General features: G+C 38.9%; 2 protein-coding genes across 9 annotated transcripts; one reads left to right on the top strand and one right to left on the bottom strand.

Moving 5' to 3' along the window:
• The first annotated feature begins 50 nt into the window (after positions 1-50).
• LOC124307114 (double-stranded RNA-specific editase Adar) lies at positions 51-17,838 on the top strand. 5 transcript variants are annotated; one of them, XM_046768510.1, is made up of 8 exons: positions 51-208; positions 299-354; positions 450-510; positions 932-1,765; positions 2,118-2,503; positions 2,611-2,689; positions 7,471-7,472; positions 16,649-16,687. In XM_046768510.1, the coding sequence occupies exons 1-8, from the start codon at positions 160-162 to the stop codon at positions 16,670-16,672; spliced, it is 1,491 nt and encodes a 496-aa protein (XP_046624466.1). In that variant the 5' UTR covers positions 51-159; the 3' UTR covers positions 16,673-16,687. The 5 variants fall into 5 exon arrangements, with proteins under 5 accessions (XP_046624466.1, XP_046624464.1, XP_046624465.1 ...); XM_046768505.1 differs by lacking the exons at positions 7,471-7,472; positions 16,649-16,687 and adding exons at positions 3,022-3,212; positions 17,485-17,838 and having other exon boundaries at positions 57-208; positions 2,611-2,905; XM_046768506.1 differs by lacking the exons at positions 7,471-7,472; positions 16,649-16,687 and adding exons at positions 3,022-3,212; positions 3,557-4,575 and having other exon boundaries at positions 58-208; positions 2,611-2,905.
• Positions 8,525-16,586, bottom strand: LOC124307112 (major facilitator superfamily domain-containing protein 6). 4 transcript variants are annotated; one of them, XR_006908744.1, is made up of 11 exons: positions 15,784-16,585; positions 14,671-15,250; positions 14,061-14,480; positions 13,856-13,977; positions 13,562-13,787; positions 13,338-13,472; positions 12,970-13,239; positions 12,630-12,888; positions 12,264-12,557; positions 11,934-12,182; positions 8,525-11,620 (listed from the first exon to the last, which is right to left on the bottom strand). XR_006908744.1 is itself a non-coding variant. In XM_046768503.1 (11 exons), the coding sequence occupies exons 1-11, from the start codon at positions 16,218-16,220 to the stop codon at positions 11,610-11,612; spliced, it is 2,880 nt and encodes a 959-aa protein (XP_046624459.1). In that variant the 5' UTR covers positions 16,221-16,586; the 3' UTR covers positions 8,525-11,609. The 4 variants fall into 4 exon arrangements, 2 of the variants coding, with proteins under 2 accessions (XP_046624459.1, XP_046624458.1); XM_046768503.1 differs by having other exon boundaries at positions 8,525-11,612; positions 12,049-12,182; positions 15,784-16,586; XM_046768502.1 differs by having other exon boundaries at positions 12,049-12,182; positions 15,784-16,583.
• Positions 17,839-20,826: the final 2,988 nt, after the last annotated feature.

The following is a 20,826-nucleotide window of genomic DNA, read 5'->3' as shown; positions in this document are numbered from 1 at the left end:
AAGTCGGCCGCAATGCCGCTGTCCGCGTTGCCACCTTCAGAGTAGTAATCAAAATCAATGTAATGCAGTCCTGCGAGGGTTTATAGTGTGGTGGTTGCTTTCAACTTGGCGTGTCTTACCGTTTACACACTAAATATTAATAATAAAATAATAGCAAGCATGTCGAACGGCGTGTCGAGCCTCAACGACGCCGCGAAAAACTCCCGAGGTAACGTTCGGGTTCTAATAAAAAAACTCAGCTCGAAAACAATCCTTACGCCGTCACGACTCTCTTCTTTCAAACTAATTCATCTTTCAGAACAACGGTATTCTGAGGGTAGTTTGGGGAGGCTGCAGGCGAAACACTCGACGGAGGTAAGTGCCAACCCCTGGCTTTCCAATTAGGGGTATTTTTAGATCTTGCTCTCTCTTATTCACAAGCCTACACTGATTCGTCCTCACCCTTTCAGATGGACCAACCTAACCCCTGTAATCCGAGCCTTAAGAGGCCCGCGGTTTCCGATAACGAAGGTTAGTACCTCTTCGCTTTTTCAATCACCCTGCTGAATCTCGTACTACTTCTCTGATCCCTCCCCCTAATTCTAAGATATGTCACAATCCTTTCTTTCCACATTGATTTTACACCTCGCAGACCTCAGCCGGCCTCTCCTGTCGCTAGCAATTTTAAACAGTTTCGTAGAGCCCTTCGTTCAATTTCCCTTCCATAAGCCTTAGGGTGCTATTTCGTTGCTGAGACACTGTAACCGAATCCGTTACAACCTTTAAGAGCATGAGATAATTGAATGATATTCCTACTGTACACTAATTGCGTTGCGTTTAGCGTGAAGAAATCAGAACTAGCATGCCGTTCAAGATCCGTCTCACTTTTACTCTAATTAAATAGCACCCTTGGCCATTATTCTGCTCCTAAGTTTTACCACAATTTATTTAGGTGGTTCACCCCCAAAAAAGAAGCATAAAAATCCCCAGCCAAAGAACGCCGTTTGCGCATTAAACGAACTGAAAACTGGAGCTGTTTACAAAGTTGTTCGTCAAACTGGGCCGACTCATGCCCCGATATTCACTATAGCAGTTCAGATAGATGATCAAATTTACGAAGGAAAAGGGCGCACAAAGAAAATGGCAAAACATGCAGCGGCGGAATTGGCATTGAGAAATATCGTTCAATTTAGAAATGCCCCAGAAGTTCACCAAGCCATCAACTTGGTATGCCATCCAGTGATTCCTATAGAGCCAGATTTTACGAGCGATGTAACCGAGAGAGATAACCACTTAGTAAATACGTTTAAGACTCTCAATCATGAGCCTAAAAATACAAATAAATTTCTGGACAAAGGACCAGTCGCTCTAATCAACGAACTGTATCCCGGTGTTATTTATAAGTGCATATCAGACAGTGGAGAAAGCTATGCTAAATTCACGATCGCCGTTACCATAGATGGTGAAACATTCGAGGGCACTGGTCCTAGTAAGAAACTGGCCAAGGCGGCGGCTAGCAAAGCTGCCCTTGCTAAATTGAAGAACGTCCACAGTTCTTCTTTCAGAAGCCCTCTACCAGCTCGTGTTATCTCTAATTTCTCTAGCGGTGGTCACTGGCAAGAACAGATGACCCTGCCTCAAATGCTCGCTGATAAAATAGGTAAAATGGTCAGCCAGAAGTTCACTGAATTGATGCAGAATAAACCTCAGCACGCAAGACGCAAGGTTCTGGCTGGGATTGTGCAAACTCGTGGAGCCGATGCAGAACTTATTTGTGTTACAACTGGTAATAACAAACCTCATTTTCTACTACTATTTTTGGTTTCATTTGTTGTTCGTTTTCGTAAATCTTACCTTTATTTTCAATGCATCGATCTTGAATTGTGTTCAAAGATTGCAGAATCTAGCGGAACCTGTAAATATTAGGAATGCTAATCACAAATCACATACCAGCTATGAATTGTAATTTTTGTCCATAAAATCTTGAATCATTTTGAAATTTTTTATAGGGATTAAACTGGATGCCCTGTTCGACCTGATTTTTGATTTTTCTTTGTATTATTATGCTTTGAAAATTTCAAAATTTGTTGTGTAATTGAGGTGAATTTTTTTACTGAAATCGTTTGGTTTACTAAAAGGTACCAAATGCGTGTCTGGTGAGCACTTGAGTGTCAGTGGGGGTGCTCTGAATGATTGCCACGCTGAGGTAGTAGCACGAAGATGCTTGTGTGAGTATTTATATAACCAGCTAGAACTACATCTGGAACATCGGGCCGAGGAATCGATTTTAGAGGCAACGAAAAAAGGCTACAAGCTAAAAGACGGAATACAATTCCATCTCTATATAAATACTGCGCCGTGCGGAGATGCCAGGATATTTTCACCTCACGAAGAAAATGAAGCGATCGACAAACACCCCAACAGACGAGCAAGAGGTCAACTCAGAACGAAAATCGAATCTGGAGAGGGTACTATTCCTGTTAAAAGCAGCGAAGGCATCCAAACTTGGGACGGCGTGCTTATGGTGAGTTAAATTTTCGCAGCGAATAGATGCGAGGGGTTGATGAGTAGTGTAATAATCGTTACAAATCTAAAAATTGTCTACATAGTGTGGCCCTATTCCATTTTTAGGGTCAAAGGCTGTTGACGATGTCGTGCTCGGACAAAATAGCTCGATGGAACGTTTTGGGAGTACAAGGTGCTCTTCTGAGTCACTTCATCGAGCCAATTTACTTACACAGCATCGTTCTTGGCAGCCTGCTAAATCCCAGCCACATGTACCGTGCCGTTTGTGGTCGTATCGAAAACACAATTCAGGGTTTGCCGCCACCATACCGACTGAACAAACCGCTTATGAGTTTAATCACATCTTCGGAGGTCAGACAACCGGGAAAAGCACCCAACTACAGCGTTAATTGGACAATTGGTGCGTCACTCTGATAATCTTAGTATTATTGTTGAGTGTAAATTAAATCCGAATATCGAAGGAATCGTTGGCATTTCAAGTTGTTGAATGACAGACGGATAACAATATTTTCACAGGTCAGACGGATGCTGAAGTTATCAATTGCACTACAGGAAAAGACGAAGTTGGAAAACCGTCGAGAATATCCAAGCAGGGTTTGTTTAGAAAGTTCTTCAACCTGGTTGGAAGAATAAACATGATTGAATATGTGGACTCTCACAACTGTCGTCATTATTTCGACGCTAAATCGTCCGTCGAAGATTATTCGGTAAGTCAATTTATCAAATTTCAATTTACTACAGTTCCATAGTTACAAAAATATCCGAGGTCGAAAATGAATGAGTTTACAGCTAATCACAAAAGCGCTAGTGGAGTTTTTTTTTTTTTTACTTTCGAGTAACCGATGGGCAGCAACTTGAGCACTTTTGTTTCAGTTTGTTTAGTAATTCCATAAATTGCAGAGGAACACTACCTTGATTTTTAATGTTAAACAGACTAAGCATGCTTATTAGTTCTGGAAAGTTATCGATTATCGCTATAGTAATACACCGAGCAAATAAGTGGAATTGACTCCTTGGAGTTATGTAAAAGCATGTTTGTTTTACTATGCAGCTGGCCAAACGTCAACTAAAGGATGCTTTTGTGAGAGCACAACTTGGAAGCTGGGTAAAAAAGCCAATAGAGCAAGATATGTTTGAAGTTGATATCTGACTAGGCTCGGTAATTTCTGAGCCTTTCGATAGAACGGGATTCAGAATTTCGGAGTATGTAGTTCCTAGCGTAAAATAGATCGCTCGCTCGGCGTGTCATGTCGCGGCAGAGTTTGGCACCAGTAAAGCATAAATCATAGGATCTCAGCTAAATTTTAATCTTTCAACTATTTAGGGATACACTGACTTTTATTAAAGGGAACGAGGTATAGAATTCTAAGTATTTGAGAATTCATTCTTTTAGATCGTTTTCTCGAACCTCGAAAATCATATACATTATCACTAGGTTTTATCATTCGTATAAAGTCATACTAAACTTGGACCATGTTTGTCAACAGAATTATTGAATTCCTCGTACAAGGTGGTTTGAGACGATTAGTCTCATATTTTTATTATGATTCGTCTAGTCCATAACTCTGAATTGAGTTAGAAAACTCAAAAGTACCAGTGAGTAAGTTTGAAAAGGTGGGGGTCCATTTCAAACCGATTTTCTTTCACCCTTCCCAGTGCAGTGATTAATCGATTTAGTCTTAAACCCAGTTATGGTCCATTTATAGATCAATTGACTTTGACTAGTATCATAATTCTCTTGCCTAGAAGTACAATGAAATAATGATCGATAGACTGGTAGTAAAATATAAGGTACGTTATTTCACTGTAGTAGAACGTTTTACAATAAACGCGTAGTGGCCTTAGATTTTTCGTTGTTTTGATGTTTAAAAAACCTCAACGATAAAGACAATGAGAATACCAGTTAAACATATCTACTCTTTTTTGTAGAATTAAAAGACAATTATGTAGTTTATATCTAGTGTCAGTAATTTGTAATTTAAAAAATTTCTCTTACCGCTCCACTGCTCTCAATTTTATTAGGTAACTTCTAATAAATCTATCGTAGATGAATCCAAATATCGGTTTTGGATTAAGGTTTTAAGATATCTCTAAGTCAGTTTTTTTTTTTTTTTTTTCTTCTCTTATGCTAATCGCAAGACAACGTGGGCTATGATTTTCATTTGTCAAATGCATTTTTTATCTCATTGACCGAAGATGAGAATTATAGAGGTCTGTAGAATTTTTTGTTCTTTAATCTTATTTCTTGCACAGACATCACCTTAATGGTCGTTGATAATCGCTTTGAATTTACAAGAGGAGATAGTTTTACATACTGCATCCCTAATGGCTGTGAACTAAAACCAATCTCAATAAGTTACGACATAATTTCTTGCTATACTATATCAGGGTGGCGACAAACCGGGAAAACCAGGAATAATCAGGGGATTTCGTCCATCGGGAAAAGTCAGGCAATTATAATAAATCATAGGGAAAAGTGTATTTTTTTAAAAATCGTTGTCAAACATCAGTTATGCTTCGTAAATTCAGTTGACCTAACTTTCAGACGTGGTGTTGTTCAATTTCAAATTATTTGTGCGAAACGAAGCAATACTATGTGGTTTTAGATACAAATTAATACATTCAAAGCGCACAACTTCTGGAGCTTTTGGTCATGAAAGCTACCCAACCTAAGTTGCGTGGGAAATCTTCGGGGAATTCTAAATTTCTTGACGGAAAATTTCAGGGAATCTTATTTGTGCAAAATTGTCGTCACCCTGTTTATCCAACTACCTTTGGATCCTTACAATCTTTATTATGTAATGTTATTATTAATATTGTGCTCGTTCTTTTTTATCATTGCCAAACAAACCTCTTGTTGTTTTTTGCTAACCAATCAAACTGTTCAATCAAGCTCGAAATCAGATGTGCTCAAATAAATACAAAGCTGGATTACTAGTGTGTAGTGATTTCTAAGAAGAGACGTTAGAAAGTCCTATGATTATTGCCTCACTGTGCCAGTATTAGTGACAAAAAATTGAAAGAAGCTAATTGAAATGAAAGCAAAGAAAACCAGAACAAAAATAAGACGACGAAAACAAAACTCACGATAATTCTGCCGTAGTGTCACACTGCTCGAAGACGGTCCAGTTTTGCGCAAAAGTCTGTATACTTTTAGGAACTATATAGTTTGTTCTGATTGAGCGAAGGTAATTTATAATGTTAAAGTTCTTGTTCAAGCCAAAGCCTCAATAGATGATTATTATCGTACCACCTATACTCGGATCTCGATTTTTATCATTGTATCTTGGTTCACGTTACAAACATATCTCTTTACGGTTACAACCGAGGCTGCATGAGGGGTCGTCGCGCGTCTTCGATCTTGGAATATTTTATCTCGAATTGCTTCCAAAACCGAGATCCGAGTGTACCAAAAATACACTAGCGAGTATTAGTATTATTGACTATCGAACGTCATTTCCTCGACAAGTTATATATCCTCTTCCTTAAAATTTTAATAGAACGATTTTAACTGAGTGTTTAATACTTAGGATAAAAAGCTCAAAACTTCTTACATTCAACAAAATTAGTATATCATGATCGTTGCAAAGTTTTCTTCAATATTGAATGTCAATTTTTCTTACCCGAAATCCTTGATCAAGGCTTTACTGTTTTCTGGTATGCAGATGCCAAGACAATTTTCTTTTTTCTCCCAATCCTATTTGCATTGTGTTTTTATTTTTGACAAAAATATTATTAGAAACTTTTGACAATTGAAAAATGTTACTCGAAATATTAAACCAGTTTTGTTCATAAAAGTTGATTCGTTCATCGCTTTTCGAATTCTGCCCAATTTGATTTTTTACGCGACGTTTCAAGAACCAAGTAATATACAAATAACAAATAACGTTGAAATAAAGTAAAATGGTAAAAAATAAACCGACAAAAATTTCGCACGTGTTAACAAAGTCTTAGACTATGTCTTCTTTCACTTCGTATCTTACATAATATTACCACAAAAACAAAAATAAAAAAAAAAAATTAAAAAATAAAAAAAAGAAGTAGCCCATACAGGATATAGCGTTGTGGCGAATATTGTAGATTCGCGTTAATTAAAATACGTATAAAAGTTTCAACAGTTGATACTTAATTAGAAACATTCACATACATGCATATTATGCGTAGTAATATTCTCTCTCTAATTATAGATACATAGGTTGATCATATTAACAGTTAGAAACCCTATTAAAAAAAAAGAAACGAATAAATTACAAGAAAACGAAACCTAACAACAACAAAAAAGAGGTAAGAAAAGAAAAAAAAAAAAATTACAAGTATCGATCATCGACGAACATTTCAGCCTGTTAGATTTTAAGCTTAACTAGTGCCTCTAGTTATAAAAAGTGATGAATATCGAGAACAATGTTCGACGAGTTAATAATTAATTATTAAATCGTAGTATTATTAGATAATTATTCAATTAAACTTGCCAAATTAGTTTGAGTATTTCTTCGATTATTGTTACGCGACAAAGGATTGGGTCGTCCTTTTTTCCGGCTATCTTTTTTCAACGTTTCGGTAGCTTGAACCTGGATCTAATCCAGTATAATAATTAAACATTTGATTGAAAAATTGCTAAAATCTATTTTGCGAGTTACGCCCTTTTTCAAATTGATGTGCGGGGTGTAAAATGAGGTCAAACGACTCAATTAAAATCACATATCACTTATCGCATTCCATAAAATTATATCTATTGCAAGAAGAATTTTTGGGACGATCCAATTATAGTTAGTTACATTATGCATACGCTGAAACGAATACATAATATTGTGAAGAAAAAGATTTGCATTCGTTACATGTTGAATGTAATATATCTCATATTATTTTAGTTTCATATCAATAAATTCTCCCATCTCTTTCAGTCAGCCACTATTGAATTCCGGTTTTACACGTTACTTTTTATTGTTACCTTATATACTGTCCTAGTCGTCAAAAAATTATACGTACATGTTTGTTACATAATATTTTTTTAATGAGTAATATGGTCACAAACTTCTGTGATTATCCTCATTTTTATTTTTTTTGGATCATACGTATATTTTTATCGAATGAATTTTCTTATTATTATCATCGTTTTTCTGTATAATCACTCGAAGCTATCAAGAAATAACGAAACATTATACATACACACATACATATATGTATATAAAAATTGACAAAAAAAGAAAAGGAATTTTAAGGGACTTGAGAAACAAGATGAAAATCTCTCAAATGTTTTGACCAAGGTATTTGCATCATATTGATGATTGCGTTTACGATTTAATAAGTATGACTGTATATCAGAAAGTAAGATGCCAACTAAAATTTAAATGTCCACACAGTTCTGAAACATGTATATGATTAAAGAAAAAGGAAAGAAAAAAAATTCATTAAAGACACCATGTTCGTACCAAATGTAAATTTATATCCATGTTGCACCTGTTTTTTGGTGATAATGTTGTGCAGACCTTTTTCTGCTGAGATGTCTTTCTTTTTTTTTGTTTAAACGTTTCATCTTCAATAGTTATATTTGATGTAAGTTTCAAATCTTACCTTCTTTTTCCCCCGCGTTCTGGTCACGATATCCGCAAAGAATCGAGAAAAACGCAACGCAGCGAATCTTATATCTCCCTGTGATATTAACCGTGAAATGTAAATTTGCAGGTCGAAGCAGGCAAACAAAAGAGTTTAATGAAACGAAAAAACGAATACATAAAAGGAAAATAGAAAAGCAAAGCCATTTTTTTTTTTTAACACTTCAAGCTCTTATATTACATTTATCTTGATACATTTCCTATAAAAGGTATTATCTATTACCCAGTTATTATTGTCATACTTTGCAATATCCCGTAAATGATTGAATGAAATTCAGATTGGTATGATTTCAAACGCGTTGTACATTATTCATAATAATTGATTCAAATGATTGGAAAAATATTGCGTTACTGAAATATCATTCTGCAAATAACATTGTAGCAACATTTACAATTATTTCAAAGGACTTTTGCACGGTTCACTTATGTCAATGAAATGATATTCACATTCTTATAATAACATGTAAAGTATGACAATTATTTTTGTTGTTTTTTTTTTCTCGTAAATTTTATCTCTTACATGTAAATTTATAGGCTTTATAGGTTTGAACTTTTTTTTTTTTTTAATGATATGTATGTGTTTTTGCCGGAGGTTGATTTTTTCCTCTCCTTTAACAAGATATGCTTAGCATAATATAGAAGTTTTTTTTTTTTTTTTATTTTTACACTTGACAACAAGTAATATCTAAGATAATTAAAAAAATCTTTACATCTGCACTTGAACATCTCTACGCCGTTTTATTTATGTTTCAACCAATGCGTGTTGGATATTTTTATTTTAAAATCGTACGTTTCGAGCACCTCTAATTATAGTGCACAGTAATGTTAACATCGCAGAAAAAAAGCAATAATTGGATTTCAAGTGATGAAAATAGTGGAAAATAGAAATTAAAATTCAAGCAGCAAATTTTAATCGTTTTACCAGGAAAATCATAGTTTGGACGAGGAGCACTTAACCGTAATAATATACGTAACATTGCGGCATATATTCAACCTTACACACATATATAATTATTTAATATCATTATATTTATCTGTATAATATGTACTTTCTAATTATTTTGTAAACTTAATATACCTCTAGCTTCTGAATAATATTTTATTCATATTGTGACTTGCGGCAAAATATATGCCTTCGGCAAAAACTGCTCTTGCTTTTAAATATTTTATTAATAACTTTCTTTTTTTTCAACCCTTTTTTCAAATAACGAAAGCCGCAACGGTATATCTATACAGTACTTCGAATTACAATGAAACAAACGTTTTGCCAATGTTAATACCTTTTGACGACACGATTGCGTAATTGTATGCAAAGTTGTTTCAATTGAAAAAACAGTTAATTTCAGATCTTCGTACACAAACTCATTTCGATTTTGCTGGTATAAGGAAATTTTTTATATCCTAATCATACGATATCGGCAATATAATACACGTATGTCGACAAACTCTTCTATTATATGATAGTAAAATATAATGTAATTGTATATAACTTTTGGATAAAATCTATACAGTTTTATTCACAACATGTATTTATATAATTGCGGTCAACATAAAATTTGAACTGGTATTCCGTTGTAATAATAATAATAATAATAATATCCTAAGAAATTCACGAGAGTATTTACAACAATGTTATACGTCAAAATTTATATCAATCAGATTAATACGAGACACGCGATGATCACCACATCAAATTACATGATATTTCCAAACGGATGGACTTATACGCATATAATTTGGTTACGTGCCAATAATTAATCTTGCGGTTTCTAACTGCATCGCGGTTAACCGGTCAGATATTAGTTTCACCTACGAATTTTTTTTCAGAATGGTGATCGATAATAACTCAATTTGTGTCAAGTATTATTCTTTGAAGCTGTACATTCTTGCACGTCGACATAACAAATTTCTTATAATAGAATTGTTCGAAACGAATCTTACGTACATCTATAGAACAGTGACGCAGATATTCGGGTAAATGAATTTCATATATATATATATGTGTGTATATATATATATGCATATATATATATCTTTCTTCTTTTTTCTTCATCCATACTTGTATATAATATAATTTAATATATTTATTTACTTCTCATTACATTCTATAAAATATGTGTTCTTGTTTAATCAACGGATGGCTAAGCTTCGTTTTTATCGTTATTACAGATTTTCAATCCATAACTTATGTATATCTTATGCATACGATAATGATTGGATACGTCTATATTGGGAAACTTTGTATAATAATGTTTTTTCAAATTGTGATATTCATGTTTAAGATATGAAAATCCTTAAGAACAACTTTCGGTCTCGAATCTATTACCAACCAAATGATCGGTTAAATTTCTTTGTAATTTTTTCCGTACGACTTTTATACATTCATCACTCACGAGCATAATATATACCCGCAGGTATAAATTTCCCAGTGCGGCATTCCAAATCATTCTGCGTTATATTTATCGTTAAATATATTTATATAATATAAATTACAATCCCACGATGTGTGTAGGTTGGATTAAAAGTGTTTTTTTTTTTTGTTAGCACAAATGGTACGTGAATCATAAATCGTTAATTCCGACTATCTTAGGTGTTTAATACGCTCGATGATGTCGTGAAAAAATCTTCACGCATAAACTTCGATAGTTAACAGATTAGAATACAAGAAAACTAAATCGCTGATCCTTGTGTGATATCTTTACAGGTTCCGTATTTTTACACTTTGAAAAAGAGTATAACGTCTCCGAGGAACTGGGGTGCTTCTTTAGAAGCGTAATCTTGTCAAATATTGGTAAAAATTTTGCTCTCCAAATTATAAACGTTCCGATTACTAGTTGAGTAATTTTTTTTTCACATGGCGAAATATTTTTCATGTACAACCGAATATCATTAGACATAAATCTGGGGTAACGTTCGTGACGCGACTTTATGAATCGTCTTTAAAAATGAGCAAATAGAAAAACCCTTCGATGTAGCCGATTACATCGAAACTTGATTACCCCGTTCGCGGTATCTACTATCCCCTTAAGCCATTCCCAATTCGTGAATTTGATCCCTGCTTATTTTTACATGAATGGCAGAAAATTTAATTCGTCAGTTAACCAGTTGACGATACGTAATACATAAATAATAATTTTCACAGCGGAATACGCAAGTTTTTTTTTTTTTCTGTTCACGCCATGCAAAGGTGTGTACCTACTTAAACGTAATATCAATAGCGAGATATGTTGTTCGTTTGTTGTTTCCCAAACAAGCGATCCAATCGATTATCTTTAAACGTAAATTGCAATAATGTAATGTGTATAATACCATATATAAGACTCGAGTGAGAAATACCAAGACGGTTAAATTCTGCGACGCGTCCTGTCTCATCGGTATAATCAATTGGGTTACCACTCGTAGTCGTGCTGGTGAAACGGATTAGTGCAGGGCTGTTGGGCGTGGAGATAGGTCTCCGGTATTTTTGCCAAGTCGTATTCCCTCCCGACCACTTCACTGTAGATCTGCCAAGCAGAATAATATGTTAAACGAATCGTATTGGTACATTTCTTGCGTTCACATCCACTCGGTGATTGGCGTAGAAAGGTATACGCATGCGGGAGAAAATTCTTGTCGACCAAGAAGCGAGCTAACAAGTGCGTATCTCAGTTAAAAAATCAGGACAACGACGGTGATGTAAAATAATAAAGAGCTAACGTAAAATGTGCGGTTTTTAACGCTGTAGCTGGGCGAAGAAAGCATGTAAATGTAATATACACATACAATAATATAGTACAAGTACTGTGCGTCAAGGTATGTTATGTGCGTGTTATGTACCGTATTTGACTGGACGCGACACTGCGAGACGCGAAGATTTGATCATTCGACACTATCGGGCAAACAACATAATGAACGTCTAATATCGATATTAACGGGATATTCCATGCTCGACCTGGAAGCTCCTACGAATAAATTCATCTTCCCCTTTGCCGGCCACTCCGTAATTATAACCACCGCCTCCACCTCCACCTCCACCTCCACCGCCTCCTCCGCCGTTCAGGAATGGATTCGTAGGATTAGTGTTCCCTGCGAAAAGAGGATAGAAAGAAAATTTCGTCGCGAATTCTGTGAAGCGCGTAAGAGTGAGAAACCATCCCTGAAACTTACCTCCGTTACCACCGGGAATATCCAGGTTTCCACCTGACGTCTGATAAGTGGCACCGTATCCCGGTTCCTGATTAGCCAGCTCGTGAAGTCGACTCGAGCTCAAAGCCCGAGGAATTGCGTTGCTGGGAACTCCGTGCGGGGCCAAATGCGTTGCTTCGGCTACTTGGTGAGGGTCTTCCGTCTGTGGTAGTTCCGAGACGAATCCCGTGTCCTTTCGGTAAAAGTTTATGAATATAAACGCGGCCAAGACTCCTATGCAGACCAGGCCATAGGCTCGGAAGGTTGCTGTGGTGCCTGAAACGGATCGGTGTTCAAAGTCGAGCCTGTCGTCGTGATTTATTAGCGATTCGTCAATCCTGAGCTCACCGTAACTGGCGACAAACATTCCACCGATGACGGCACCGCATCCTCGACCCAATCCGTGATGAAGACCCTGGAGAACACCTTGAGCGCTTGATCTCAGCTGGGGTGGCGTGTTGTGAGCGATGTAGCTGCAGCAGGCTGCCCAAACTGCGGCGTGGGTGATTCCCTGCATGAATTCGAAGGGGAGAACCCACCAAGGATTCTTCAGCCACGAAATGTACAAGAAGCGCAGTATGTTGCCGACTAGTCCCAGACAGAGGACCTGTTCGAACAAGAGTCATTGGTATTCCGATCGAATGGTCGTGATTATTGTGGTCGCGATTTGAGGGAGTGTTTTGCCGACCTTGACGTGCCCGATTTGTCGGATTAACTTGAAGCTGAAGAAGTAGGCGAAGATCTCGGATATGTGATTGATCACCGAGGCTACTCCGAAGAGCGTCGGACTTCCTCCGTAGTCCTGCAGGTGCCAGAAGAGGAAAGTGAATATCAGCCCTATTCCAAATCCCATGAACCATGCGACGAAGAGAAAGGACGCGCACTTCAGGTCCTTGAACTGGTTCAGGACTGTGACCCATTCGGGAATTTCCCGCGTTGTTTGCGCGAACATTTTCGTCTGGAAGACAGCAAGATTTTATTTAAACTCGACGGATCGACAGAAGATCGCAGAATTTTTTGGATCTCGTTTCAATTGTTCAGACGAAACGCTTGTACCTTGCCTTCCGGTGGTTGGGGCTTGGGGTCAGGGTTTCCCGACGAATCTTGAAGGCCCGGTAAATTCAGCTGCTGGGACAATTGACTCTGAAGTTGTTCTTCCCGGGTTGGTTCGGCCGCAGGTTTTGACACTTCCTAAATAACAGAATCGAGTTCATAGCTCAAAAGTCAGGGACCACAATTTTTACCGTCGTTTATCATGCAATTTTTGCAGTGCCACTCACCGGTTCCGCAACGGGAAAATCATACTTGAAGTTTATCTGCGTCGCGGTGATCAATGCTGCACCCATAAGGACGCTAAACGTGGCGAAGCAAATGGTGTAATTCTTTTCTCTGGCGTCTGGCTCGCAGGGATGATCCGGAAACGCGGTGCTGTGATCAAGGGCGATTCCGACGAAGAACATGGCCAAGCCCCATCCCAGACTTCCGAACATACGCTGGTGTCCGTACCTTCAACATTGAAACGAATGGAGGTGGTGCCAAGTTCTGGAGTCCCGCATTCCTCTAAATATTCCCACCTGTCTGCGTCCTCGCCGAGAAGAGTGATGACCGCAGAGTCAGCCAAGGTGATCGCAGGTGCCGAGAAAAACTCACCGACGATGACGAGGAGGAGCAGAAGGAAGAACGTCTTTTGGATATCCTGTAAGGAAAGTCGAAGATCATTTTTCACAGTGATAATCAATCCTTTTGCGTTATACGGAAGTGGAAAATGAGAAAGCTTACCGAAATTTTGTATACGATTGAACTGAACATCGGCTTGACCAAATCCTCGTCCTCTTTTTTGTTGTAGTTTGCGGCGTAAGTGACCGGAAACGGACTTCGGCCACTTGATTGTGGGACGTGATACCCCTTTACCGAACGACGACTCCTAACCCCAGACGTTTCCGTTTCTACATCTTCGACGAACATCAATTTCCTCAGACCCTTAACGCTCATACCGTAAATGTCATTTTTCGAAGCGACAATTTGTCTCGAATTCGTTTCCCGTTTACCCAACTTCTTATACCTGTGATGCCGCAGGATGTCCGAACCCCTACTGACTATGTTTCTCTTCACCATTACCTTTTCTCTTGGAGGTTTAACGTGCGTCTTCGACTTCGTGTAAGCCTTCTTCGGCGGTCTGCTTTCGTCCAAAGGCTCGTTCTGGAACATGTGAAAAAGTCAAGGAAGCACGTCTTCACCGTAAAGTGAAAATTACATATCGAACAACACTTCGTCTACGACTTCTTGGAAAATTCGATTCACGGATAGAAAGTGGCTGTGTGTTTCTGTGCTCTACTTTAGTGACAGTCAAGAGTAGTTATTTCCTAGACTCACCGACTGACTGACTGACCTTTAAAAACCTTTTGTATTCCAGAACGTCAGCTGGTCTGTTTCTCCGTTCCAAGCTCTTCAAATCGACGGATTGGACGGATGGATCCGGGATCTCCTCACTTTCCATGAATTGCTTGTACTCCAGATCCTCGGCAACGCCGTCTTCGGGGTCGAGGTGTGTCTCGCGCGTCACCCTGTTACCCTCCAGGTCGTAGGGACTTCGAGCGTCATCAACTTCATTGTTATCTAAATCGTAACTCAGGGTTCGCCTCATGTTGACATGATCGCTCGACGCTCGGACCCGCTTCGAAGACTTACGATGGTCGTATTCGGCGCCCCCAACATCTCGGCGAATCCTTTCGAAAACCACGTTATCCGCCGTCTCTAAATCCGTCATGTCGTCGTCGGGACGGTAGTAGCTCTCCATACTGACCGAACGCTTCCCGATCCGCGTGTCTCGCTCGGGGTTCTTAAGCATCGGCACATCGTTTTCTAAAACCATGCACGATATAGCCGGTGGTTCAATGAAGCCCAGAGGAAGGGTGAAGATTATCCAGCAGGAAAGCGATGCGAGAAGAATCATCTTCCCCTTCTGCCATCTGAAAAGACGTGCAAATCACGGGTAATACATTTCGTTGTACCGTTATTCTAGCTTCTGTTTCAAACCTGCTTCGCACAACCGAGACAAAATTTAATCAATGTTAGCTCTTAATTTTATTCCAAACATTCGCCAACGCTGCGAGAGAATGGCCGATCGAACGCTTATTGACTTTCTATCAGTACCAGCTTCGGCACTAATCCCGGTTAATCAATCTCTCATCTCCCGCAGTTCAGCACCGTTGTTTAGACAAGGGTTCTGCGAGTTTATTTGTCCTTGAGAAAGTAGGTCGCTGCCCTGCCCTGATTCCCTTTACGTATGTACCTAAAGTTGAACTGAAATCCAATTAGACGCAGCGACCTATTCAAGGCCTCAGCCCCTTACCACCACGGAGAAGAACCAAGAAGGGTAATCGCTTATCGAACAGTGTAAAACCTGGGAGAAAATCTGGAAGATCTGCCTGTCAGCTGTTGCGGTATTGAAGGAAATGCGTGTTAATAAAGCGAAAATGAGTGTCACCGCATGACTGCTCACCTGTCGGCAAGTGAGCCCCAAAACGGAGCGCTGAGAAACTCAACGAAGGGTCTGGATCCGATGAGAAGACCACACTGACCGGCGTTCATTCCCATCTGCTTGAAGTATACACCCATCAGCGGGAACAGGGAACCGAACGCAGAGTAGAAGAAGAAGTAGAACGTTTTCACGGTGAGGAGTTCCTGGTCTACGGAGCCGAACAGGTACTCGAGGATGTCGCTCTTCCCACGAATCTTGTGAGTAGCCTCCTTCGGCTGGGGGTATACCGTCGGGTCCACCTCACCCTGGGCCTGAGGGTCGACTATGGGTCTGATCCCCGGGGCCGCGGGGACTCCGAGTCCTCCAGGCTGGCCAGGAACCGACGGAAGGGAGCGGGCAACGCCGTCGTGTCCAGTCCCAGTCTCATAGTCGTAGTCCTCGTGGCCATAATTCTGCATCGCTGAACAACCACACTGTTTCCCAGTTCCTGAGGACAACCAGCCGCTTCGCTGGACACCTTGCTCACCTCTCACCTCTGTTTCGCTCACTGGACTCTCCTCTCTGTCAATCCCTTTAGCTGGTAGCGAGAGGTGCCAAATCGATGCTCCGACTCTACGCTCGCGGTACCAAAGGGAAATCAATATGGTGACGTCAGTCGCGCAGACGCCATTCGTGCGACGGTATGCGACCGACCCTCCTTCCTCCTTTCCTTCCTTCTCCTTCCTTCCTTCCTTCCAACACCTGTCTACACCACCCCTTTAATCTTGCTATAGACGCTTTTTACCAACCCCCGCGAACTTCGTCCCCGACACTGATCAAAGGGGATTTTGAACCGCAGCGACGGCACGTCAGATCGCCCTTTTTTTTCATCAACTGGAATTGTTAGCCTCCTCGAATTCGTGCCGGCTAACCTGGCTGCGTTGTAAAATTTTTGCTCGCGTACTTGAACTCGTGGCTGCATCCTACTTTTATCGAGATCAATGCCATTGCTACTATACACTTTATCTCTGTAACGCTGGACGGGAACGTCTGATTACTTGCATATTTTTTTTTTTTTTTTTTATACTCTGCGTTATTATATCGTGAAACAGACATATTTTTTTAAGTCACATTAGCTAGGTCAGCTTATATTCTACCGTATTTCTAACAGCTGTATTGCGACACCGAATTCGGCAATCATTCTGTCTCGGATAAGTTATTTTCCAACAACGCTAAATCGAGGTTCTTCAAAGGGTTTTGCACGATATTGTAATTTGTGAATAGGTCTTGAGTTTCATTGTTCTTTTCGGTAATTTCTGTCGGTTCCCTGCAAATCATTCTCTGACCTGTAATCGATTGTCAGGCTTGACTTTGGACCGCATGTAATTTTAGAAGATTAAAAGTTCAACAAACGAGTAATCAGATCACGCATTGTATATATTTTCTTCCTTATTCAAGGACTGCAACTGATGCATTGATATGCCTGTACCGTGTAGTATTGTATGTTTAACGCTATCAGGTGACGTACTAGTCGTAGATCTCCGACTGCGATTTCTAAGTAGAACAAACCGATCGAGTCCGTCAGCCATAGATCCCATATTATGCTGTGCATAAAAACGAAGCCGACGCAACTCTGCATGATGATTAATTCCACCGGAAGTGTTTACGACAATTGAGAATATAACGGATAAAGTTGAGGTGCTGAACATCGAAATGACCCTTTTAAACGAATATTAATTTCAGATCGAACGGATTGATACACAGGTTTCGCACTTTGGGATAAAGTTCTCTTTGAGGTCAACAGATGTACCAACCAGAGCTCGTGCGTTGTGCGAGTCTCACTCATAGTCGGAACAAAAAACAGATAATAAGGAGAGAACAAACATTATCTTGTGATTCTACGAACTGCGTTTGGATGATTGCACATCATTACGCTACAGGAAATAACGAGGACGATCAAATTGGGGTAAGGTAATAATTATGCCACAGTGATATTGATAGTTGAATAAATAAATGTCGCGATATTATTTTCTCCACACTTTGTGGTAATACAAAAAATGACTTATTAAATTAATAATTATGTACATCTTCCGCTTCGGGGATTCTCTGCATCTTATCTTCAAACTCTTGTCTTGAGGATAACTTTTCGTTTACTTATCGGGGCATCCCTCGCGTAGGCAGCCGCCGCGGAAGTTGAGGACGGAGCTGGCTTTGGAGGCCCTTGGAACATGCAGGTTTTGGCAGTCTTGAGCATTCGGCCGTTGTTTCCGGTACGCCAATAAACCGTTCTCACCGCCTGCTTACCGGCAATGTAAGATATTTGTCCACCGATCAACATCTGCAAATTGAAATATTGTTTTTATCAACTGTTAAAGATTTGCGCAGCGAACGAGACGTTTAAAACTACTCAAAATAGTGCATGCATCAAATAACACCGATCAACGTCACGAATTTTGAGCCTGGGTTCTAGATGTCAAATTTTGATTTCTACCACGTAAGTAATAAAAGAAAAAATATTTTCGTTAAATAAAGTTTGCTTTTTATTTAAACGTGATGCTATTTGCTGCTTATACTAACAACCAGACACTTCAAAACTTATTTATCAACGTAAAAAAGACAAATGTTGTAAGTAATAAATCAAGATTTTCGTTATTACTCTATCTATAGAATCAGAATTATTCATTTAAATAGAAACTCCAGTATTGTTCAGTCATTTTTTAATTTTACCATAATTCTTCTACCCTTGAGAAAATTCGAAACAAAACAATTATGTGAATTGTCGAACCGGATAATCGAACTTGATGAAGTTTAAGAAATATTGTACAACTTACTTTGCTTGGTAGTGTTGGTTGTTTGGTACCAGGTAAAAAATGACTAGAATTGGTGATAATATAACTTTGCAGTTATATCGAAGAAGCTGTTGCGCAGCGTTTAGAATCGGCGTTCAGTTATTCATTCGCACTCACTGACAGCTACTTGGAAACTAATGTCCAGCCGCGGTCAGCACTGCTTATTTATACCGATCGGACCCACGTCACTTCTTTGATAAATGAAATCGCGAGTCGGTTACACTAGTTTCTATCCCCTCCCGGATAGACAAATGTTTATTCCGGAAAAACAGTTACTCCTTGCATCTTCCTCGGTTTTGTCGTTCTTCTTTTTTATTCCCCATCATTTTTCCCTCCACTCGGTCGAATAACGCAACTTTATAAACTTGACGTAAGTCGTATTATCGTACGCAAAGACGCGCTGACATTTTCATTACGCATTGACGCATTTATGATCCTTCACAAATAATGTGTTATTACGTTCAGTGATTATATGTGAGTAATTTACACATTCGTAAGAAAAATTTTAACAAAAAAATCGTACAGGTCGTGTTCTTTTCGCATGTCATCATTTAAACCGAAAAGAGATTGCACGACTCGTCGATACTGTATTTTTAAATTTTCTGTAATAACATGAAATTGAAAAGTCTTCGCGGCTTGTGAATAGAAATTGCTATGAAAAACTTGGCACGTGATCGACACGAGATACCCATTGCAGCGTGTATTTTACTATGCATCACATTCCGGGTCGGGTTTGAATCATCCGAAATGAAAAAAAATAAATAAAAAAACAAAAACATCGATAAGTTATCAGCTAAAACAAGTGACTTTAACGTCACTTTCAGTTTCAGAATCCGTAACAAAAGTAGGCCAGTGAACAAAACGGGATCGAAGTTAATCGTCTGACGTTATTCCCCACGTCATATGCGATGTGTACTGACGTTCAAAGTTTCGTAATCATTTCAAACAATGCCAAAAGTAACCATAATAATAAAGATAAAAAAAAATAGCGACAACGACCGTAGTTACAACAATTATTAATACCCCATTATCGTTATAACACGTGTTATTGCACCGAGTACCGTATGCATGTAACTATATTTGATAATGGTGGTATGGATATGAAAGTAAAAGAAATACGGCGATAAGTCATCGCCTTCGTAAATCACACTCCTTGTGCCTCCCATGGAGCTTGCACGCGTGTAGAACATGCCGAGCATGTATTATAACATCCCTCTGTCAACGAAAGATAATTCATTAATTATCATGTCCACTGTCCCATCCGTATTTCGAAAAATTTCCGCGACGTTGTGCGTGACCCGTTCAATTACATATAGGCATAAAGTCCACATCGCGATTGCGTCTTCAAATATTTGTGTTTATACACGTGTAGCATCGAGTAAGGAATCCTGAAATATTCCAATCTTGAGAGCAGTTTGAGTCACGGGAACTCTTAGTGAGACTTGACCCACGTTTTCTTCCGCCCGTTATTCGATACGTTACGCCAAGTTCTTTGTTTTTTTCATCAAGAGGTTTAATTAATTACAATTTAACCTATTGAACCGCGCATAATCTCAGACGCAACACATCGCGTTGTTGGACCTTTAAACTCGACCGCCATTCCCTTCTCTCGGCGTTCGTTGTTCTTGTGGTTAATTTTACATGCTTTGCCATCGTGGAAAGCAACTCGTGTGTGTGTGTGTGTGTGTGTGTGTGTGTGTGTGTGTGTGTGTGTGTGTGTGTGTGTGTGTGTGTGTGTAATATACACACAAATCTGTATACCTCGGTTGAGAGAAGCGGACAACGGACCGACTGAAAATTCTACTTTCAGTACCGTCCAACGTTTCCATTGTACCAATAACCGAGAATTTGTCACGTTACGCGTAATTGTTCTGCGTCACCTCTTCTACCCGCAGTTCAATTACTGTACGTCTAGAAACGCCAATTGAACGAATTCTAAATTCAAACTCTGAAACATGATAAGTAATGGTCTTTCAAGTGCGTTCGCCACATTGTCGCGTACGCCGCGTGAGGGATTGAAAAAAAAATAAAATAAAATAATAACAGAAAAAGTATGCCTATACAGATACATATTAGTATCGTGCACGTGATTCAAATATTATCGTTTAGATTACATCGTTAATTTTAAGTCGTAATATCGGTAGCAGTTGGAATTTTTGTCAACTTGTATAATTATCTTTAATTAAATTATTTCAAACCGAAATGTATATAATTCACATGATTTATAATACTTATG

The sequence above is a fragment of the Neodiprion virginianus genome, chromosome 6, assembly GCF_021901495.1.
Source record: "Neodiprion virginianus isolate iyNeoVirg1 chromosome 6, iyNeoVirg1.1, whole genome shotgun sequence".
Lineage (NCBI taxonomy): Eukaryota > Metazoa > Arthropoda > Insecta > Hymenoptera > Diprionidae > Neodiprion > Neodiprion virginianus.
This window is presented reverse-complemented; position numbering and strand designations above follow the sequence as displayed.

Coding starts and splice junctions, on each gene's coding strand:
- LOC124307114 (XM_046768505.1), top strand. CDS start 160: ATGTCGAACGGCGTGTCGAGCCTCAACGACGCCGCGAAAAACTCCCGA. Junction 355..449: donor AGGCGAAACACTCGACGGAG/GTAAGTGCCAAC, acceptor TCACCCTTTCAG/ATGGACCAACCTAACCCCTG. Junction 2,504..2,610: donor CTTGGGACGGCGTGCTTATG/GTGAGTTAAATT, acceptor TTCCATTTTTAG/GGTCAAAGGCTGTTGACGAT.
- LOC124307112 (XM_046768502.1), bottom strand. CDS start 16,220: ATGCAGAATTATGGCCACGAGGACTACGACTATGAGACTGGGACTGGA. Junction 15,251..15,783: donor TGGGGCTCACTTGCCGACAG/GTGAGCAGTCAT, acceptor ACGTCTTTTCAG/ATGGCAGAAGGGGAAGATGA. Junction 11,621..12,048: donor TTATTCGTAGGAGCTTCCAG/GTCGAGCATGGA, acceptor TCTGCTTGGCAG/ATCTACAGTGAAGTGGTCGG.